Here is a 21,164-nt window from a genome sequence, read left to right as displayed (position 1 = left end):
TATTTTCTGTGTTTTTAATGTGCTTGCTTTCCTAAAGCTATTCTGAGTGCTACCATGTTTTTTTCTGAATCCTAACCAGGGGTGGACAAAGAAAGATTCCTTTCATTTTAAACGTTCGCTGTGTTTACCATGACCAAACTTCATCACTGCCTAAAGAAAGAAATATGTAAACAACAATGGCTCCTTCTGTGATTCATTTGTGTTTTTATGACCATTTCTATCAGCTTTGTAGCACATTCAAGCTTTTTATTCTACAGGTTCTACAAGAAAGTCTGTGCTGTGGAGCAATACAACAATGTGTTGACATAAAAAATGTACTTTGGAATACTTAAGTATCTTTAAAATCAAGTACTCCAGTACTCAAGTAAACATGTGTTTCACTTGTATTGGAGTAATATTTGACCAGGAGGATCTATACTGTGACTCAAGTAATGAAGTTGTGTACTTTGTCCACCTCTGCTTCTAACAGACAGAGGGATCGTCACTTGTGCTTTCACCATGCTGAAAACACTGCATTTCTTGTCAGTGCATTCACGTAAAACAATAATACCTGATCATTTTTCCATTTCTCTCACATCCTCCACTGTCTCATCCCTCCAGTGGCCAGTGACCTGGTGTGATAATTGCATGCTGCATGTCTGATAACCAACCCATCACCCACCCACCTGCACTTCCTCTCAGTTCTGATGCATGGCCCTTCTTTAGAAATGAATGTTTCTTGCCTTTCATCGCATGTTGTGCTGTGAATGAGCCATCATGAGGAAAGACAGGGATAACCCTCTGGCACTGTCATCCAAGAAACCGTGCCAGAGCCAGACGGACTATGGACGAGAGCTCGAGAGGCTGCGTGCTGACTTGGAAGCGGAGAAGAATCGAACACAGCAGGCCTGCGGACACCTCTGTGTGGAGCTAAGGCGCCTGCGAGAAGAAGCAGAGAGGGAACAGCAGAGGGCCGTGAAGGAGCTGACGTCTAGGCGTGGGTCCCAAAAGGACAGGCAGTCTAACAGACGCTGGCGTTTGCTGGCTAAGGAGGTGGACATTAAAGACGCTGGACGATACAGTAAGGTCGATTCCACAGGGAAAGAGCCTTTTTTTTTGTGCAGCAGAGAAACCTACACAAAGCTGGAGGAGTTGCTGCTGACACTGTATGAGGAGATAAATGGTGAGCAGGCAGTCTATAAATTGCATCACAGACAGGAATTTGAGCTAGAAAAGGCCATCTTCCTCTGCCACCTGCTAGAGGCCCACGGAAGACTGTTGCAGGGGAGGCAGAGAGCAGGACACCACAGCTACATTTTTAAACGTCTCTCAAGAAAACCAACTCAGAAAGATGGTGATAACTCCTCTGTGACACTTCAGAGATCCCAGAGTGCCTCCCACTCATCTAAGAAAAACACCAAACAAGATCAGCAAAAGAAGCCTTCAGGCAGGGACTTGTGCACAGCTGACCCCTGCACCACTGCTGCAGACGTGGACACCTGTCGGAGAAGCTCTCTGAAAATTTGTCACCCACACAACGCTCCCCATGCAGGCTGGGACGACCAGCCCCCCTGCTGCACTGAGTCCTCCGGGTCAGATGAGTCATCGCCCCCCAAATGCATGGACAGAAACATGGAGGTAAGATATTTCATATCTCCAAATTATTTTTCACATTTTCACTGGTTGTTTATTCACAATGAACATATACTGAATATATGCAGTATGTTGGTAGAAATGTTGGTGTATGGATGTATAGAGTCTTTTATACTGCTTGTTGGTCATCCTCCTTCACACACAGACAGAATGTGAAACACTGAATCGTTGGTAGCAATAAGATATTTTCATATTTTCATAAACTACAGTATGCTGCACATTTGTTTTGGAGGAAAATGATTTTAAGCGAAATCAAGATGGTAAATCACATCATAACCAGTGCATTTCACTAGTTGAATTTAAGTTAACCAGCTGGATTGCTAGACATTGTATTTATATAATTAACCATAGATAGATGCTGCAGACATAGTGGCTGATGTGCGGGAAAGAGGTAACAGGACACATCTTTCAGCTTTGCCCTGTTATTTAAAGGAAAACAATACTTCCAGCTTCCCTGTTTGCTAAAATGTGCCCTGTGGATGCATTGTGTGTATCCTCGAGGTCTATCAAACTTGTTGAATGCATTTCCTTCCTCTTAAAACATTGGCAAAGCTGATTTAAAAATCCAGCATTGTTTGCATCCTTGGTTACTAGCTTGCAGTCTCTTTCTCATTCTTTGCTTGAACATTGCAGTATATCTTAGCATGTTCTCGCCACCTGTAGATTAGTGGAATAATGTAAAAACACTGACTGGAGTGTGTACCACACAATCTGCATAAGCACATATGTGCATGTGCGTCCCCATGCTTGTGCATGAGATAAACAAAACAGAGACGCTATTAGAGATCAAAAAACTCCACGGGGAACCGTCAGCGATAGAAAATACAATTAGTATTGTACTGGAGTTTGGTTCATCCTCGGCCTGTAAATCACAGTTTGACAAGCATTAGCTGTAATAGCTTCATGTTTTCATAATTTCTAAAGAAACACATAAAATATAGGTGTTAACCTGGGCTTATGATTGGCTGAACATAAACTCATTAACATAGTAATCACACAAAAAGGTACCATCGAAAAAACTGAGCTGCCAGATTCACAGAATCTACAATAATTTGAACCATATTTATTGCAAATTGATATTTTTTATCAGTAGTTCTTTGTACAATTGGGATCATCGGGTGAAGTCAAATAATATGTCCAATGATTTCCCCCCTTTTAGAGCTAAGCTAAGCAACGCAGTCACACAACACAAAAGGCAGCAGTGGTGCATCGCCAGCAGCAGAAACACAGAGTACAAAACAGCAACTGTTAACATTTCCATGAGGAGTTTTTTTTTTTTTTTTTTTGAGCAGTTATACACACACAGTCGAACACTGTTGTACGAAACTAAACACTGGCTCATATTGCAGCCTAATTTGTTGCCAATACGTTGGTTTCTATTTGAAAAAAGCGTTTAGTGTGATTGACGTGGTGTAAAATACATGACGGTGAATTCCTGTTGAGGGGGGGCGGGGTTAGCATGTGTTGGCGGTGGATTCTTCCAAGTTTGAGTGGCAGAAGTGGGTCAATGTGTTTCTGTCTCTTAAATTTTGGATCAAGTTTTCATCGGGAGGAAAATGAATAATTAATCAAAGCAGAAATGCCCACTTGCCCAGCCTCATTGTTGTTTTATACTGTATTTCTTGCACAGCACTGCCAAGGCATCGCCTTTGTTATTCCAGAAACTGGCACTGAGGTGAACCAAAACAAATACGGACCGGCTCGTGCCTGTTTCTTTTAATCATGTCAGCTGTCTTTCACGTGTGTCAGAAGGATGTCTACTGTTGTTCATGTTAGCTGCTGTTTATTTGTTTTTAACACAGACAGTCCACATTTTTCATTCTATTGACACTTTTATATTCCTAAATATCCTCTGTTCGTGCCATGAAAATATTAGATATGTTACTGCACGTGAAAAGATTTGCATGTGCAATACACCAGGAGAAACATATTTATCACAGACGCTAGAAGCTTAGCATAGTTTATTAGATTTGCCCAAAATGTAAGGCTTCGCAATGATAAAAGTAAATCTAGGTTCTGTACTTGTATTTTGGCATTTGCACATTAAGTGTTGTGTAAATCAGCTGTTGTATCTGAAATGTGTGCTGATACTGTGACAGCTATTGAAAGCTGCTTAGGTTTTTGCTCAATTCCAAATGATGTTTCAGAAATTATTCTTTTTTTTCCCCCGTGTTTTTATTTAATGGATACAATTTCATGTCAGATGTATCTGACCAACAGCCAGATAGAGAGGCTCTGTCAAAATATGTCAGTGTGATTGGATGTCAATACCACTGAGCCATGATGGACCTGACTAAATGACTTGATGGGCCTCTGCTTTTCTGTGCTGTTTGACCTGCATTAACTTATACTGACTGGATGCTTTTCTTTGTTTGATGCTCAGTGAGTGTTTTTTATATTTAGTCTTTGTGTGCAACATGTGATAAGTCACTGGTGGCAGATGTCATGTGTGCAGCATTAATCTCACATATTTTGTTCTTTGTCGACTGTTTTTCTGTCAGGACCTCTGTTCCCGATCAGGGTATAGATCTGAATTATCAAAGGAGCTGAAGCAGAAAAGAAATACTGTTCATTGGAGTTCATGCCAGGACTGGCTCAGTCTTTAGGCTACTAAAGCCACGGTCTTGTGAGCACACTGGAATTAATAATGGAAAGGACTGAAATGCTGCGTTAGCACAAAATAAGAAGCTCATGTCTGCGAGTGACGGGGAATATGTATGAGCTTCATCTGTCTGGTCTGGGCTCCTTCTTTTTTTAGGCTGTCGATCAAAGCCTTTTCCCTCTGTTACTGAGAGAACATACTGCACATGCCTGTTAGTACATTTAAATGGGGATAATAGACAGTTAAGGGAAATGGATATCACTTTCATTTTCAGAGTGAGCCATTGTAAAAGTGACAGTTTTAGTGTTGAATTCCACTGCAACAGAGAATGCCGGTTATAAAAGGCAAAATGTCTATTTTTAATCTCTCTTCACCCAGCTATGAGTTTTCTGACAGTGACCTTTAATGGCTGCAACAAAGCAGTCACAAAGTATTAAACTACCAACTACTCTTGATCTGCTGTAGATGAGCGGGAATGGATAAGAGGTCTTCAGTGATGTTGGGTGAATTACGGCGGGAACACACTGCCTGCGTTGTGTGACCGTGGCGGCTGACGTCACTGAACTGCTGAGGACTTAGATTTCTCTTCATTATAAATTCATTTCTGATTTATTTTGGACAGAAAACGTCACTAAAGTGCCACTGTGTCCACATGTAGCTGCTGAAATGGTTAAAAAAATATATTTATATTTTTTCATGTCTGTATCATATTCAGAGTCAGCCTAGACTGAGACAACTATAGTGGAAGGTGTTAGTTTTATGTAATATTGCTGGTATGATGTCAATATGACATCAACAGGTCCTGAGTTGGAGAAGGTATAACTTTATTTTTCAGCTTGACACTAGGGATGCATTGATCCAATCCGCCATTTCTGTATCAGCGCCAGTACCAGCCTTAGTTAAGTAGAGCGGGTTTTGGCCGTGACATGACCCATCCACATTAGAGACACTCTCTTTGTTCTCTTTGTCAGTGTCGATGTGAAATTCAGCATTTCTGCTGTCACTTGCATTTATTCAGTCACAGCAGGCTGTCAGCTCAGTTTCTAGTGCTATAGTAATCCCTGGCCTCACGTTGCCTCACATAAAAATGATTCCAGTGAGTTCCACACAGTGAGGTACCGATTTGAATGCAGAAACAAGAGAGCGCCTGTGTGGGGTTGGTGCTGGGAATCAGCAAATGCTCTCAAGTTGAGGTGTCAGAATCGATATGGGTAGAGAAAAGTTGGATAGGTGCATCACAGCTTGCTCGCTGTGGCCTGCTGTGTGACCATGGCAACCACAGAAAACCACTTTGAGGAAAAATGATGCAGGAACTAAATTACCTGGTATCTGAGTTAGTATTATACAATACATTTATTGTGTTGTCATTTCCTCTGCTTTTAGCTAGAACCCATTCAATCAAGCCAGCTGATGATGGAATTAGGGTCGATGGATAACAAGAGCCTATAGGTTGGTACAGGTTGTTATCAAAGGTATCCTGTGCCTATGGCTGAGTTTCACCCTGCTGTTACCCAGTGAGAATACAAAACACCACTGTCCTCTCAGCGGCAGTGCAGTGGTAACCATTCACTGTCTGACAGCATACCCCCCTCTCTTGATCCCCTCTGATTATAGATGAACTTGATTGCACATGAAGGGTAACTGGAGTTCATTAGTAAAGAGTCAGAATTATTCTACATGATAACCCAATTTGCAGAGGTACAAAGGTGGTAAAAAATGTACTTATTTTGATTTTTTTACCACAATTTTTTTTAATTATTTTTTTTATTATTTACTATATTATATATAATATAATATATATATATATTTGTTTTGTATACATGCCTGTTAGCAACTAAGCAACTGACACATACTGGGGATCTTTAAATGGTTTATACTGATAGGATTATGAGGCTTTGTGCTTTGAAACAATGTTTGTCAAGTTTGAGTGAGGATTTAACTAGATGCCATCCCAAATAACTTGACAACCCCCCCTCTTGGCTTGTATTCAGGCCGCTAATTGTTAAGGGGATTTATTAGGCTGCCTTGCTCATTTGATAGACAATTAGCTGCAGTACTTGATAGTACCTCCTAGTTGAGAGGAGGACTGTAAGGCTGAATAAACCAGCATTAAGTTATGACACCGTTTATCTTTTGCAGCATCAGACCTTCTGTTTTTTTAGTGTCTGGTTGTGTGCAGCATTCATCACCCTGTCTGACGTGATTTGTTTTTGTCGTGCACAACTGCAGTAAAACATTAGAATTAGTCTGGACTGGACACACTTGTTCCTCTGCCTGCCTCCTGCAGCCTCCTTGTGTTGCAGTGTGTACTGCCTCTTGAACAATCAATAGGCAGCCAACATCATTCCAGCGTCATCTCCATGGAAACGAGCTCTAGTCACGGTAATGATTGGGCCCCGTCTCAAAGCCTGCCTTTTTGTGATAGGGCGATTGAAGCAGTCCTCCCTACCCCCTCCTCTCAGCGACACTCGCCGTCTTACACACACACACATTTTTCCCTTCGTCCTCTTTCTTCACCTTTATGGCGCTGTAACCAAGACGGGATTAAGCAGCCCCGTCGAGTCTCATAGCATCTGGATGAAATGCTTTTTGACACAGCAGCATCAATGAGGACAGACTCACAGCTCAAGAGTCAACATGCCACCCACATCTCAGCCGCACTGAGAGAATGGGAACTGGAGTGCAGACCTGTTAGTTAAATCGTTTTCTTGTTGTTTTTTTTTTTTTTCTGCATCGTACGTCTCTTCTTGTTTGTGATTTCGGTCGGGCCTACATGCGCTGTTTCAGCATTATGTAGGATAAGAATTGGAGCGGTGTGTATTTTTCATTTTACGGACAAGTACCTATGAAAAACCCCCCCTCAGACGACAGAGCGGCAAGGCATGAAGGAACAGGCTATGTTAACGTAGTGAGCAGGACTCTGAATGCTACACGGTGATAAAAACAAACAACAGTATGCTGAAGAATGCTACCAGGACGATGACATTCATCATATTACAGTGAGAAGCCAACGCTGAACATATGTTATATCCCTTTAGGGCTCATTGTCCTCATTTTGGGAAACGTCACAGTGCAGAGGTAGGAGGTACTTTACAACTCCTGGTTTATATGTAGCTGGTTTTGTCTTGGAAATGGCACACTGACTCTTACACTAGTGCCATTTTTGTCAGCTTTAACTCCTGCTGTGGAGTATTTTGCAAATTCATGTGTTTCGTTCATTTCAACTGTTGAAAAAACCGTCCTCTGTTTGGTTTCAGACACTTCACCTAAGCTGTTAGACAAAAAACAGTCCTTATAAACTGTTGGAGAAAAGGAGGAAAGTGACATCTTTATCACTCTGAAGTCAACCTGCCACAGCTGATCTGTATTATTCTCCTCCAGCAAATGAAAAGCCCGTGATGGCTTGGTCTTGGCTGGGCACCTCATTTGGTCATATTGATCCCATCCGCGCTGTTTGACTTTGACTGAGAGTGATGTATGACCTGTGCACTCGGCCTGAGCAGCCCGAGCCTGCGCCGGCACCCGCAGAGATGGAGAGCCGCGAGGAGGCCGAAGCTCCCGGACGACAACAGCCGGAGTTCAGGAGGTCGGAAGAGCAGGTTAATACCCAACATGGGCTCTTGGACAAGGCGGTCCCGACCACGGCTAATGTCACTTCAACATCATTGCTAGGAAAGAGGCACCACTCGCTGTATGCAAACCTCAATGGTTTTGAAGTGGAAGGGATACGTAAGGTGAGTGTGGAACATTTGTTGTGTCTTCCAGAATTATTCAAGATGGTTGACGTGAAAATGTTTGGGCCTGGAGACACGTGAGAGACTTAAAGTCCCACTGATATTAGAGTAACAGACATAGCATAGCATGTATTATAGGATCACTAGTCTTTTCAATAAAACATTTTGATTCTCAACCCTTTTCACATTGCAAACTACAATATATTGTCTGGTTCTTCATATACTATGAAATATACAGAGCTAAGGAGTCTTAAAGTTGCAGGAGTAAATTAACACACGTAGTCGGATTGTCATTGTACTGGATTACAGTGATTGTGACAATGAACTTGTGTACGCAGCATGTTTTCTTGACACGTTATCTGGGACAGTGCTGCTGCTGTAGAATCAGAGGGATGGCAGGTATTACGCTGACCTGTAATGACCTAGTACCTAATTTCCCATTTCACACCTCTGCATATCCTGTTAGGACAGAATATCCACTTAATGGTAGCCAGCTGAAAATCAATAGGGAACCAGACTTTCGTGTGACTGATGGATGGTCATATGACTTGTACAATAAGAGACATCAGTGGAAGGAACTGTCACAATAACTTTCTTAAATTACTAAATCCAACTAAAAAAACACATGTTCGGAATTTATCAATAACAAATGAATGAATTAAGTATAATATTTATAATATTTGAAAACATGGAATAATTGATTGTGATTGGTTTGATTTGTCTGAACACAGTTAATAATAGTTGAAATGTTGCAGATGCTGTAGACAGAACAGACAGTACAGTGTCCTCATTCTCGACTGTGAAGAGCAACACATGAGGACAGCTGAATCAACCTGGACCATGTTGAGCTGCCACTCATTTAACCTGGAACAACGTTTGCCTTTAGACTAAAGTTATTGTTATTTTCTCTACACTCTTATTTCCATTTTAATGTAAGATCATGGTCCTTCGCAGACTAATTTAGGATGAACTCATTTCTTTATTTGAATCATATTGCTGAGGAAGAATTGCCAACTAATAGTTTCCAGCATTGTGTGTCATATTTTCTCTATAGCTTCTACAACAGAGAAGGTACTACAGCATGTTTAACCAGCAGTTCTTTCTCAAAACCCCTTTGCCTTTGTTCGGTGGTTTGAATGAGTCCTTATAGGATTTCATCATCCAAACAAGGTAGTAATCTGTGTGCAGCATTGCCTGCTGTCTTTCCCACCCCCATCACTTCATTACCCAATCACCACAATCGCAGTGTAGTAAAAACCCCTAATGAACTGTCAACACACAACCTGAGAGATGGTCTGTGGCCACAGACGCTGAGAGGCGGCATTTAATGATGCATTAGAAATGATTATTTGGCCATTTCAGAGCAGCGGGGGCTGTCACTCTCAGATTATTGTTTATAATTACACCATTATTGCAGTCGAGGAACCACAAGCATTTGTTTTGTTTCCTTGTCACTAGTTCCACCAATAATTTATGAATGTGAAGAGTGTGTATGGGGGGGTGGGGGATGGGGATGTTCATGGGGTCCAAAAACCAGGAGCCCACTGCACATGTGGGGTCTGACAGCTTTGTGGGGACCACAATGCTGGAGGCCACAAGTTGAACTGGCTGTTTGAGGGTTAAGACGTGGTTTTCGGGTTATGATAGGCAATTAGTTGTGATGGATAATGTTAGGGTAAGGAGCAAGGGAATGCATTATGTCAGTGACGGGTATAGTAAAACAAGGATGTGTGTGTGTGTGTGTGTGTGTGTGTGTGTGTGTGTGTGTGTGTGTGTGTGTGTGTGTGTGTGTGTGTGTGTGTGTAATGAATTTGTATAATAAGAGTAAAATGTTGTAAAAGGCAGAGCAGGTCTTGTACAGCAGAAGGAAAGTGGGTGAAACTGTAGCTAGAAAATTGCGTTCATGTTCAGTAAAAGCCCCACATGAAGTGGCTGCGTCATAAATGGAATATATAAAGAGAAGGCGGGTTTTACTGTGTAGGTGAATCATCATATCTCCATGATCCAGTGTGGCTCAGCCCACAGAGCACGAAGTTATTCCTTGTAGTGTATTACACATACATAGACTATTTTGGTTTTGTTGAGGAAATATATATTTATCCATATGAATTCCTATATATATATAATCATTTTATATATATATATATTTATATATATAAACTCATGAGTTTATCATGAGTTTATCTTCTTTAAAGAATCATCATCGATTTAAATGCAGTTTTTTAAATCCTGAAATGTCTAAATACTTTCCTTGTGAAACTGTGTGGAGAGGCTGGTCATGGGAGAAGTAGTGATTAACTTTTCACTCTGTGATTATTTTCACCAATGCTATGTGCATTTGTTCTTGCACAAAGGCTTATAAGTTAAGAACAGATTTTTATGCCAAAATCAAACATTGTGTTTTTCAGCAGACAGACTGAGAACACATGCACACCCTCTATTATTGACCCAAAATACATGAGGGCGCTGGAGTGCTTATTTCTGACTTACATGTAACCGCCCTGCCACGTTTTGGTGCAGTGAGAGGAATATGTGCATCTACAGATATGAAACAAGGTAGTAAGAACACGAAAGACACAGGATGTAAATTATTATTTATGTTCGCTCTTATTCAGTGAGCTGTGACCAGGATGTGACCAGGTTATGTTTATGAAATAGATTTGTCACACTTGTCTGGTGTCAGTTTCCCAGTAGCTTCTGTTGCCTCTGTCATTTAGAACCATTATTGAAAATATATTAGTCTTTGAGGGCAAATGTGTAAAAGCAGTTGTCAGTGTCTGTCTTTGCACTTCATGGCAGAAAGAAGCACGAAGGCTAATGAGTTTGTTGACTGTGTGGTCCTCTGTGATCCACACTCTTTAGCACCTGTCTGGACACCATATGGCTGCCTGTCTAATGGTCGCTATGTTCACTCAGTGTGAGTTCCAAATGGAGCTATTGTGCAAAGAGATGAGCAGAATCACTCCACTGAAGACAGTTATTTTACCTGATGACCCTGTATCTACTCATGCTGGATTGCTGGGTTACAGCCGAGGATATGATGGAGCTAAGGCCAGACGCACACAGTCTTGACAGTGGTCTGTTTTCAGTGTTGTACAGATATAAACACGTCTGTCCCAGGTTTAGCCTCACCCTAGTTTTTTTTTTTTTAAAGTATAGCTCTAAATAATTCACAACCTCAGTGGTAATGCAATGATGCCATGGATTTATTTACTTTCTCTGCAGTGGCCAAGACTCTTGGTATCTTTACCTCACACTGTTTAATTCCAGTTGCTGCCACATCTAGCAATGAAAACAAGGACAACAAGGACAATTTGGAGTCTTAGGAATATCTGGTTGGGCTGTTTCACTTTGGAGAATGTGGAAAGGATGCTCTATTGTGTATGTACTGCTGCTGTTCACACCAGGAACAACTTTATCTCAGTTTATCCAGTTAGCAAGGGCATTTCCTGCCTTGTAAAATAACCCAAACACGAGAGTACTTGTCACTCAGTCTGTTGTCAGCTGTAAATACAGGCTTTTGTTACCTTGTTGTCAGCATGTCATTTCCTCTGCTGTGGATATGATGGCATAACTGATGCTCAGCAAAATTTCTGCAGAGCTATTTCACACTATTCAAAGCAGCTCTATAACAAGTGTTTAGTCAGATTTCTCAAGGTAAAAGGCAGAGCCCGGGTTTTCAAGCTCTTTGCTCATTTCCACAGTCACTCTCACCACTAGAAATGAGTCGAGGTCATTATCAGAATATTGTGTCTGTGTTTGTGTGAGTTTGCTCCCACAAACACAGACATCCTTTTCAGGCGAACTGAAGAATCTGTGTCGTCTGGAGGTAAAACAGCAGAGGCTACGTGTTCATTTGTTTGTCTTAGAAATGGATGGTTACTTCTCTACTTCTCTCTGTGTTACACTGTCTAAATGTTTGGTACTGATCCGCTGCTAAAAGCAGAGTGTTGGGTGTTTGACGCACTTTCGCAGCCCTACAGGTCACCGCTGACCCAGTTTGTACCTGTGGGAGAAGAGAAAGTGGAGCGGTGTGTCTGATCCGACAGTCAAATTTTACCAGAACTTGGCCTGTAATTTTCCGAAAATAATCGCAAATCTCAGAGAGGGTGTGTTCTGCCATCTGGGTAGAGTCTTTGAATAATGAGTCACACACTGTTCTGCTTCTCAGGCAGCATGTGATGATGAACCTAGCATCCACTGTGTTAGACAGACATTCATATGGTTGATTTAAGGCAAAACAATCCACTTATTTTATTTTATTGTCTTCTGTCACATGATTATCATGGATCTTTTCATTTCTTGGCAAATCAATAAACCTTGATATAACAACGCTAAACACTGGTAACTTAAATTGTACAGTGTGTTATTTGAGTAGTGATGAGGTGAAGAGGTGATGGATTTGTAAAAAAAAACACATTCTCACACATATTTCTGTGAAGATTTGGTTTGTTTTCTGTCCTTTTTCTCTTATTCTGTTGAAATGCAGGAATGTGGCACTGTATAGTTTTTTCATACATAGTGGGAAGGACAATTTATGATTTGGATTTTGTTACATGAATCCTTATACATTGCGCAGATGTGCATCATAGTTACAAGTAGAACTGCTTAATTTACTTTGGTTTAGTCTGTTAAACATCAGAAAATAGTGAAAAATATCCATCTCAGTTTTCCGGAGTCTTCAGATTTTTTGTCTTGTCTGAACAACAGCCTCAAAAGTGAAACATATTCCGTTTACAATGAGGTGAAATAGACAAAATCAGCAAAACCTCACACTGGAGACGCTTCAAACTGAGAATTTTTCATATAATAATAATAATCGATTATTCTACTAATTGTTGCAGCTCTTGTTAAAAAGTCACAATATTTGATGTTTTGGACAATTTCATTGAAAATAAAATGAACATATGTTAAAATAAAAATATGTTTAAATAAAATAAGATGTATTCCTGTAGCCGATTCTGTATGAGTCCTTTTAGCCACAAGGTTCTGTTTGTGTGTGTGTGTGTGTGTGCGTGCGTGTGTGTTTGTGCACGCTCAGATATGAGTGTCTTTTATTGGCCGGCCATGTTATGACTTGTGAATAATTGATAGAGCAGTGAGAGAAGAGTCTCTGGAGTATTTGTCTCTCACCATTTCCAGGGCCAAACATCAGTGTGTGTCTGTCTGCTGCCTGTCTGCGACGACGTGCAGACTCTCTCCGTGGAACGAGGGCCAGACATTCTGTTCACCGTCGCATGCACTTGCAGTGTGGGGTCATGAACTTGGGCTATCACTTCCGCATCAGTGAGCGTATGTGCGATGCACAGAGTGTTATGGTTGGGCAGTTAAACGAAAAAGTATCAAAACCAACATTTAGAATCTGTCACCGACTTAATGAAGCTCATGTGGGTTAATTCAGTTAATACGTTCATGAACCGTCCCCTTAAAGCATCCTACCTTGTGTTCAGTTACATGCCTCCGCCGATAGGGATGACACGAGAGCAAACACTGAGCCTCAGGCTACGTCTACACTGACTCGTTTTATATAAAATTTTAAAGGACATCACTTTTGCTTCGTTTACTCCTGCTCTCTGTTTTCAAGCCCCTAAAGCTGAGACTTTTGGAAACTATGACGCAGACACTCGCCTCGCTGATTGGGCCTGATTGGGTCTGATCAGTCCCCTGAACAGTGGTGAATGCAACATGAATAGCAACCAAAGGTAAAACCACCAGTTTGTTTAATCACTTGGACACAATCACATCGCTGAACATGAAGAGCGCATGGCTCAAAAAAAAGGAGAGAGACAGAAAACCGCCATGGTAACCATTCATTAATCATAATCAAGGTGAAAGGTTTGAATTAATCGTGATATTGATCTGAAGTCATATCGCCCAGCCCTACAGAATAGAGACTGTAGAGCAGGTTCTCAGGCATTTACTAGCAAGTGTTGCTTAGTGTTGCACTGATTTGCTGTTGTGACGTTTGAAATGTGAGTAAAGCTGTTATAAAGCGTTGTTGTGTTTACCTTCACTCTCCTGCACTCAGACTGGTACATATTTGGAGTCTTCCAACAACTCTCCGCTGTCTGTGACATTTTATTTGGTCCTGGTCCCAAACTGCTGGCGAGATTAAACCTATTATTACCTGTGCTCCCGCTCACAATGGGAAATGCTTTCTGCCTGGAGGAGGAAAAGGAGACTCATTCTGTTGGCCCACTAAATGTCAAGAAAGGTCACTCTGGCCTTTTATTACAGAAGTGCCGCTGCCAGATGTACATTTATTGAATGTGACTTGTAAAGGTTTGCTGTGGTAGTGCTCAATTATTTGAATGGTGCAAAATTTTTGTCAGAGAATTATTGACTGTGTGTGTGTGTGTGTGTGTGTGAGAGTGTGTTGTTAAGGATTTTGTTGTGTAGAACTAACTTCCCAGCTTTAGTCCTTGTGGCTAAGCCTACTTCTAGAACATGATCCGTACAGCACAGACAGATACACTGTGTTTTCAAGGTCAACCTATTTCCTTTGCTTTGATTGTTGCCTATAAACGAGATGCTACCTAATGTAGTGTATTGAAGAGTAATGTATTTGAAGGTAATGTTAACTCCTGGTGTCAAGGACAGTTCAATCAATATTTTGTTACATCGCAGACAAATACGCAAACGGTGAACTCCTGAGTAGACAGAAGTGCGATGGCGATACAGGTCAAGGGAATTCCCGGTGTTCACTAAGGATTTGTCTCCACGGTGGAAACATCCGGGTTAATATTTCAGCCTTTTATCACTTTAGCTCTGGGTGATGAGACGCTGGCTGCCGTGATGACAGTGACGGAGTAGGAGGAGTGATTTTTTGGCAACATCAAGAGCGGCGACAAGTCCCCGGTGGGGCTGGTGGTGGAATGAATTTTTTTCAATTAATTTTAGGGACTTCCACGTCTGGCTGAGTGCGTACTGGCTTGGGGAGGTCAGCCCAATCTGTAGAATGAAATTGGCTAGATGGTATTGCCTGTATTTGCCATTGGCTCCCTTTGATTGTTTTTAACAAAGCTCCAGTTAACAAAGGGCAGTTTGACCTCAGTCGCACATGCTTTTTAATCCACGACACAGATGCAGCCACCGTGTGACTCCATTGTAGGGTTGGTTTAATATAGCTTTTCATCTGCACATGTGACTATGTTGACAAAGTAGCAAAGGAACCAACAAAGACGGCCAAAATAATGTGTCTTCCTTACATAATGACTGATGTGGTTTAAAATGCTAAAGCAGGTTCAGTAAAACCATTTCTGACTGTGTGTGTCTCTTGTGTCAGACCACAAATTAAGTTGTCTCTGTAACGATGGGGGGGGGGGGGGGTCAAAGAGGGCTTCTGTGCATATGCAATTTTCTTTGACAAGATTAAGGGTTATATTCTTTGGAAGCTCTCAGCATCGAGCCTGTGGAGGGTCTGGGGAGAAACAAATCATCTCCCCTACACTCGGTCTGTTTCAGTGCCGTTTCCGCTGACACTGCACTAAGAGGAATAATTTGGCGACCCCTCCTCCTGTTCATCCTTTGACTTTTAAAAAGCCAGATGTTCCCTGCATGTCTGACACCTTATTAAACCCTTGGAGGCTCAGGGGATTGTGACATTTTTATTTTGCGGACTATGAGATGATGAGGCGGCCATGTTAGTATGGATTTTAATTACTGTGTCGTTGGGACAGTGTTATAATGGCTTTGTGAGGGAGAGGGCTCAGACAGTGCCAGGCCATAACAGACAGAAGATCTGAAAGCTGAAGGGATGACTTGTTCATTACAGATGCTAAAACATAGTGACCGTGTCTTCCATGTTGATTTCTTAACTTGGATTAAGCGTGAAATCACTACTGGCATAACAGATGAATTAGCCCGTCGCTTCATGAGAATACACCATGACATGCGGTTGCATCAGGGCTTCCACAGTCTCTAATTTCCGTCCCATCACTGGCTGTAAACGAGACAGTTCACACCACATAAAGGTTATATGCTGAAATGTATGCACATATTATATTCTAGGCGCTAACATGCATTTCCAGACGGTGCATTTTTATTTTTGCACAACCTCACTAGAGGACGATGTACAAGGTGTGGTGGAGGTAGTATTGCTGGATGCCTGCGGGGGAGTAAAGGGGTGTCTCGTGTTGGCTCTTTGTTCTCTAACGCTGTATGAGAGACCCCCTAATCTGTCACCGTCAGGTACCCCGGGGAGATGAGTCGTGATAAATACAGGAGGGGGTTTGAGAGGACACTCAAGAGAGCTTCTTCATGACTTATATATGAGTATTGGGAGAGAGCGGCTGTTAATAAAGCACCTCAGGCCACAAACGGCTCTGTGGTTCTTTCTATATGTAGTTTTTTCTACACAGATAATTCTCTGTTTCTTTGTTCAAGACATTTGTAGATAACGGCCATGAGAAATGAAAGCAATGCCATAGCTTCCTCTTTTGTCCTATAAATAATCTGGATATTTCTGCCTTGATCACAGAAATTAGAATTAAACAGGTTTGGAAAAGGTGTTTGCAACCAGCATTTAAAAATGACATGTCTTAGAGCAAAGGAGCTCTGCAGTGTCGAACCACAGGAGATAGGTGGTCGTCAAGTAAATGAGATTTTTCATGTCTTTTGAAGATGTTTGACAGCAGAGCTCTTCAGGAAATGTCAATAGAAAACCACTGATGCAGCAGACAGAGATAAAGAGTGGCATTGATTTGACTCTAAACTATCACTTCACTGATATTGTCAAGTCCATTACTATCCACTGTAGTGGGAGGGGGCCGTTGCATACTGCATATTGTTTTTTCTGTTTCTGGCCTCTGCTGGTAATTAAACTGTGTTCAGGAGTCATTTCTCCGACCATGTGGTGTTTGAGGATCGGGTCTATGGGAGGAAGCCTTTCCCCTTCTATTATTGCCGACAGCAGACGAGGCCTGGATTAATTAAGGCACATTTCCAGATTCAGCAGACTGTTTCCTTCATACCAATCCTCTGTGCGATGCTGCTGGATAAAACTCATCGGCAGGTACTCTCAGGCTGTGCATTGTTTATGGTTTTATCAGAATGAATCTACAGTTTATGAAAAGCCAGAGTAAAAATATAGAGATGATCATAACCAGGCACATTCTTCTTAGACAGAAGCTGCCTCCAGTGGAACCGGAGCAGGATACCAGTGTTGACGTGCACTGCAATAAAAAAAAGAGAAGATTATCCTATGGAAAAAATGTATCTTAATGTTAGTGTTCCTGCTGGGCCTCACATTCTTTAACTACTCAGGCAGCAGAGCTACTGATTTCCAATAGTGTATATAACTGTTGTTTATTCAGTTGCTACTAAGTGTTATCCTTTTTCCATCCAGCCAGCAGTAAGCTCTGAGCTGCTTCTCTAAGAACGGCAGAAGAACAACTAACAGCCAGTGTAAATAAAGCTTTTCATATGTTGAAGTCCCAATCCACAAGCCGTTTTACTAGTGGCGTATTGATTGATCGTTTGATTGAGCATATTGCTCTAGCATTAGACTGTAGATTGACTGGTTTCAGTTGTAATACAAACTGTATTGACTTTGGCTGAAAAGATGTTGTACACTAATGACAGATTCTAGCTTTTATACTTCTACTTCAATTATCACGTCCAAAGGAGTTAACAATGGTGAAGCGTGTGTTTGTGTCGTGCTCCTGTGTGCATGTGTGTGCCTTTGTCTCGCTGTCTCCTTAGAGGTTTACGGTGGGGGATTTCTAGCTGTCAGCTAAAAATGCTGATGTTGGTGTTTCTGTGAAACCAGACTGTAGACGTTTCCATACGCCTTACAAAAGCTCGCCATGAATCCCAGACAAAAGGATAATCTGGTTGTGTGACCTGATGAATATGTAAGAGCGAGCCTCTGAACATTTAATGATTTATTTAATTTATCTTTTTTTCTTGATAGGTGCTCTAACTAAAGTCGTCTTAGTGTGTCAGTAACATGACAGAAAATGCACTTCTGCTGTTTTCCTTTCACTGCAGCCATTTGTAGTGTTCTTACTTTTTTTTTTTCAACAGTTTTGGCGAATGTATTTCTCTTCAAAATGCGACTGAAGATATATTCTTAACACTGCAGTGGTGAAAGCAGTGTTTTCTGCAAACAGCATGAAACTCAACGTTCATTTTCCCGTGGTGATTTGGTGAATCACATAAAAAGAAAGATAGAGGGTTGTAGCAGATCAGGAAGAATTACACAGAAGATTATTGGAATGACTTAAATATAAATAGATTAATTGACTAGTAGTTTTGACAAAACAAACATTTGACGCGGTGAGAACACATACAGTCTTCCACGAGCGTCAGTAAATGTCTAACCTTCTCCGAACCTTTAACCCATATTGTTTTTCCCTGTATGAGCAGTTTACAAGCTCCAAATAAGACACACACTGTTCAATTTAATTACACTTAGTCATAAATCAGTTGTCTCTATCTGATATTTTTATTTTAGTCTCTCCATAGTTGTATCTCGTCTTTATAGTGCTGCCAACAAGATGCCGACAAAGAGAATGAATTCCAGAAAACCCCTAAGACATTTTGATTCAGGCCCTCAGAGGCATATAAAACAGCAACTGACCCAGATAATCAAGCGGCACCGTAGCCTGCTCTCTTTACGAAGCTCAGACTCGTCAGTGTCGGCTTGTTACGCGCAGTAAAAGTAATGGAGGGAGATCATTTATAACAAGTCACCTGTGAAGTGTCTCTTTTATGTCGGTTCATAACTCAGGTTTTTTTTTTACTTGTCTCCGAAAACTCTGTTGTATAATAAATGAGATTAAAATGAGTCTTCGTGGCTCAGGGTGTTTGTGCTTTCAAGGTCAGTAACACATGCTGCTCCTGGAGCCACCTGCCAAACTGTGACAGCCATGTGATGGTGGGGTCTGACCTTCTGCGGCCGTACTTTGAGCTTTAAAGTCCCATTCACAAGTGGAACCTGCAAACGTTGTTGGACTCAATTATCTGGATCGTTCACACGTACAGATCTCCTGTACAGAAAATTCAATGTCACTGTAGGTGAATGTGTCCGTGTGAAAGGAGGCTTTGTTTGACAAGCTTTATAGACCTGATAGTAAAACTTTCTTTGTGGTCATTAGAAAAGCCCAAAGGGATTCAACTCTTCTAAGTGGGAAAAAAGCATCAAAGAATGTTTTTATAATGAAATAATGAGGCTTTTCACAGCACTAAATGTGTCACACACCACCAATCAGTAAAGGCTCATCCACCCTGCTTTTATCAGCTGCAAGAGCCCTCACAGCAAAATCACTCTAACAGGACTATGAGTGGGTAACACCGGATAACTGTGTTGTTCTTTTTGCATAATCACGTCCTACTTGGAATTTCAAATGGATTCTTAACAAGTTATAAATGCAAACAAAATACTTTTTCACAGCTTCACAATCAAACAGAATAATCAGCTTTTCCACATTGACTGCCACAATGTTGAACTAAAAATGCTATGAATTGTCACATCAGTAGTACATGACAGTGTTTTCTAGACCCTGCAGGACCATTATGGTAAGAAGTGTGTATGTGGTGTGAGTGTGTTTTTTTATGGTCTGCTTGTATCCACAGTTATTGCAGACATACAAACAGATCACAGGGAGATGGCTCCATTTGGCCCATCTGCCCTGCCCAAGGCTCAGACTCTCCTGACAGACGTTTGTGTAGAGACCCCTGCCCTCCTTCTACTGAGTTACATCTGCCTTGCTCCCTGAGCCAGGCCCATGTGAAAACAGCACTGCTGTGAGAGAGGCGTTCTGGCTGAATGCTAATACACTGGCCTTGAGTGGACCTCGCCACCTGCAGCCTTTTTCTGTGGCAGCGAGAGAAGCAAGAGCAGGGTGGGTTTTAGTGTGTAAGAAGCCAGCATTACCTCATGCTTAAAGAAAAGCCTTCGGTGTATTTTCACTATGATTCCCAGGGAACAATTACAAGACATGGACGGACTCCAAGATCATTAGAATCAGAATGGAGGCAGGCGGAGGCTGAGTTCACTCTGGCTGGCCTTCCTGTGAGGTGATTGATTGGGCTTTAGCAACGTTGTCCTGAGAGGAAGAGTGGGACACTGGGACCGGCTGACTCCTCTGACTGATGGTAAAATAACTCTCAAGGACACAAAGGTTCATCTGAGAGCTGAGGCTACGCTACCTTTCTTTGAATCCTTAAAGAGTGTTTGCTAGCACTCTGCCCCTTTTATGTTTGGGAGAGGCAACAAAGCACAGCGTTATGTTTTTTCCAATAACATCTCCTCAGCAGGTCTGGAAAACAAACTTGGGTTGCAACAATTTCTGCTCCGGGTAGCTGTAGTGTGAGCATCGCTTTAATGACACTGAGTGGTGTTATTAAGTGTAAATGGTGTCTCCGTTTGCCTTCGGGTAACTTGCTGTTGCTACTGCCTTACTTGGGAGCAGCGTTAACATTCCCCCTCCCTCGGCTGAGGTGCATACGAAGTCTTCTTTAGAGAGAGTACCATTTTTAAAATACTTTTATTTTGAGTTTTTATTACCACTGTCACTCCCTGTGCTTGCAACACAGCGTGATGCAGGTTTCCCAACTGAAAGGAAATTCAATATTAAGAGGAACATCTTCATTTTTCTCACTACAGAGTTTTTCGTGTCTCATTTCATCTGATTTCATTATGCTGTGGTATTAATGTTCAGCCTGTCCTAAAGAACTTCTAATTAATGTGATATTGTAAGGAGATATTAGTTACAGTAGGAGTAACACTGCTTTGTGTCTGCATGCGTTTTAAATGTGTCTAAAATGCACCATACTCACACGAGAGAAACATTGCATGTGACTAGATTTTAAGAATGAACCTGATATTTACACTTAGAGCAGACCCTTACCCCTGACACTACACTACAAGAAATAAATCAAACCCAGAGAGGTGAATAAGCAGAGTCCCTGCGTCCCTGAGAAATTCATCTAACATCAGCAAAGCAAATGGTCTGGTCATGAAGTGCTGTTCATCTCTGTTTGCAGTTTCTCTGTGTGCCCTAATACATCATCTAAAGAGGATGAGGAGAGAGGGTCTCACACACTGTATTATAGGGATGCGTGTGTGTGTGTGTGTGTGTGTGTGAGAGTTAGCCATTTGTTAAACTTGCAACCTGGTCATTTCTTACCTTCAAGTTCCATCCCACCTGTGATCCTGACCAGAAAGAAGAATGTGCAGAGTATGAATGGAT

At 41.6% G+C, this 21,164-nt stretch overlaps 1 protein-coding gene across 1 annotated transcript in view; it reads left to right on the top strand.

Annotated features, from left to right (window-relative positions):
• Positions 1-756: 756 nt before the first annotated feature.
• tspoap1 (TSPO associated protein 1) overlaps positions 757-21,164 on the top strand; it is a 64,623-nt gene continuing 44,215 nt past the window's right edge. Inside the window, exons 1-3 of the mRNA XM_022746096.1 lie at positions 757-1,060; positions 1,532-1,617; positions 7,738-7,968. Coding sequence (XP_022601817.1) covers positions 757-1,060; positions 1,532-1,617; positions 7,738-7,968 — 621 coding nt within the window. The remainder of the gene's footprint in view (positions 1,061-1,531; positions 1,618-7,737; positions 7,969-21,164) is intronic.

Source organism: Seriola dumerili, unplaced genomic scaffold, assembly GCF_002260705.1.
Source record: "Seriola dumerili isolate Sdu_G_001 unplaced genomic scaffold, Sdu_1.0 BDQW01000091.1, whole genome shotgun sequence".
Taxonomy (NCBI): Eukaryota; Metazoa; Chordata; class Actinopteri; order Carangiformes; family Carangidae; genus Seriola; species Seriola dumerili.
The sequence above is the reverse complement of the archived record's forward strand: the minus strand, read 5'-3'. Positions and strand labels throughout refer to the sequence as shown.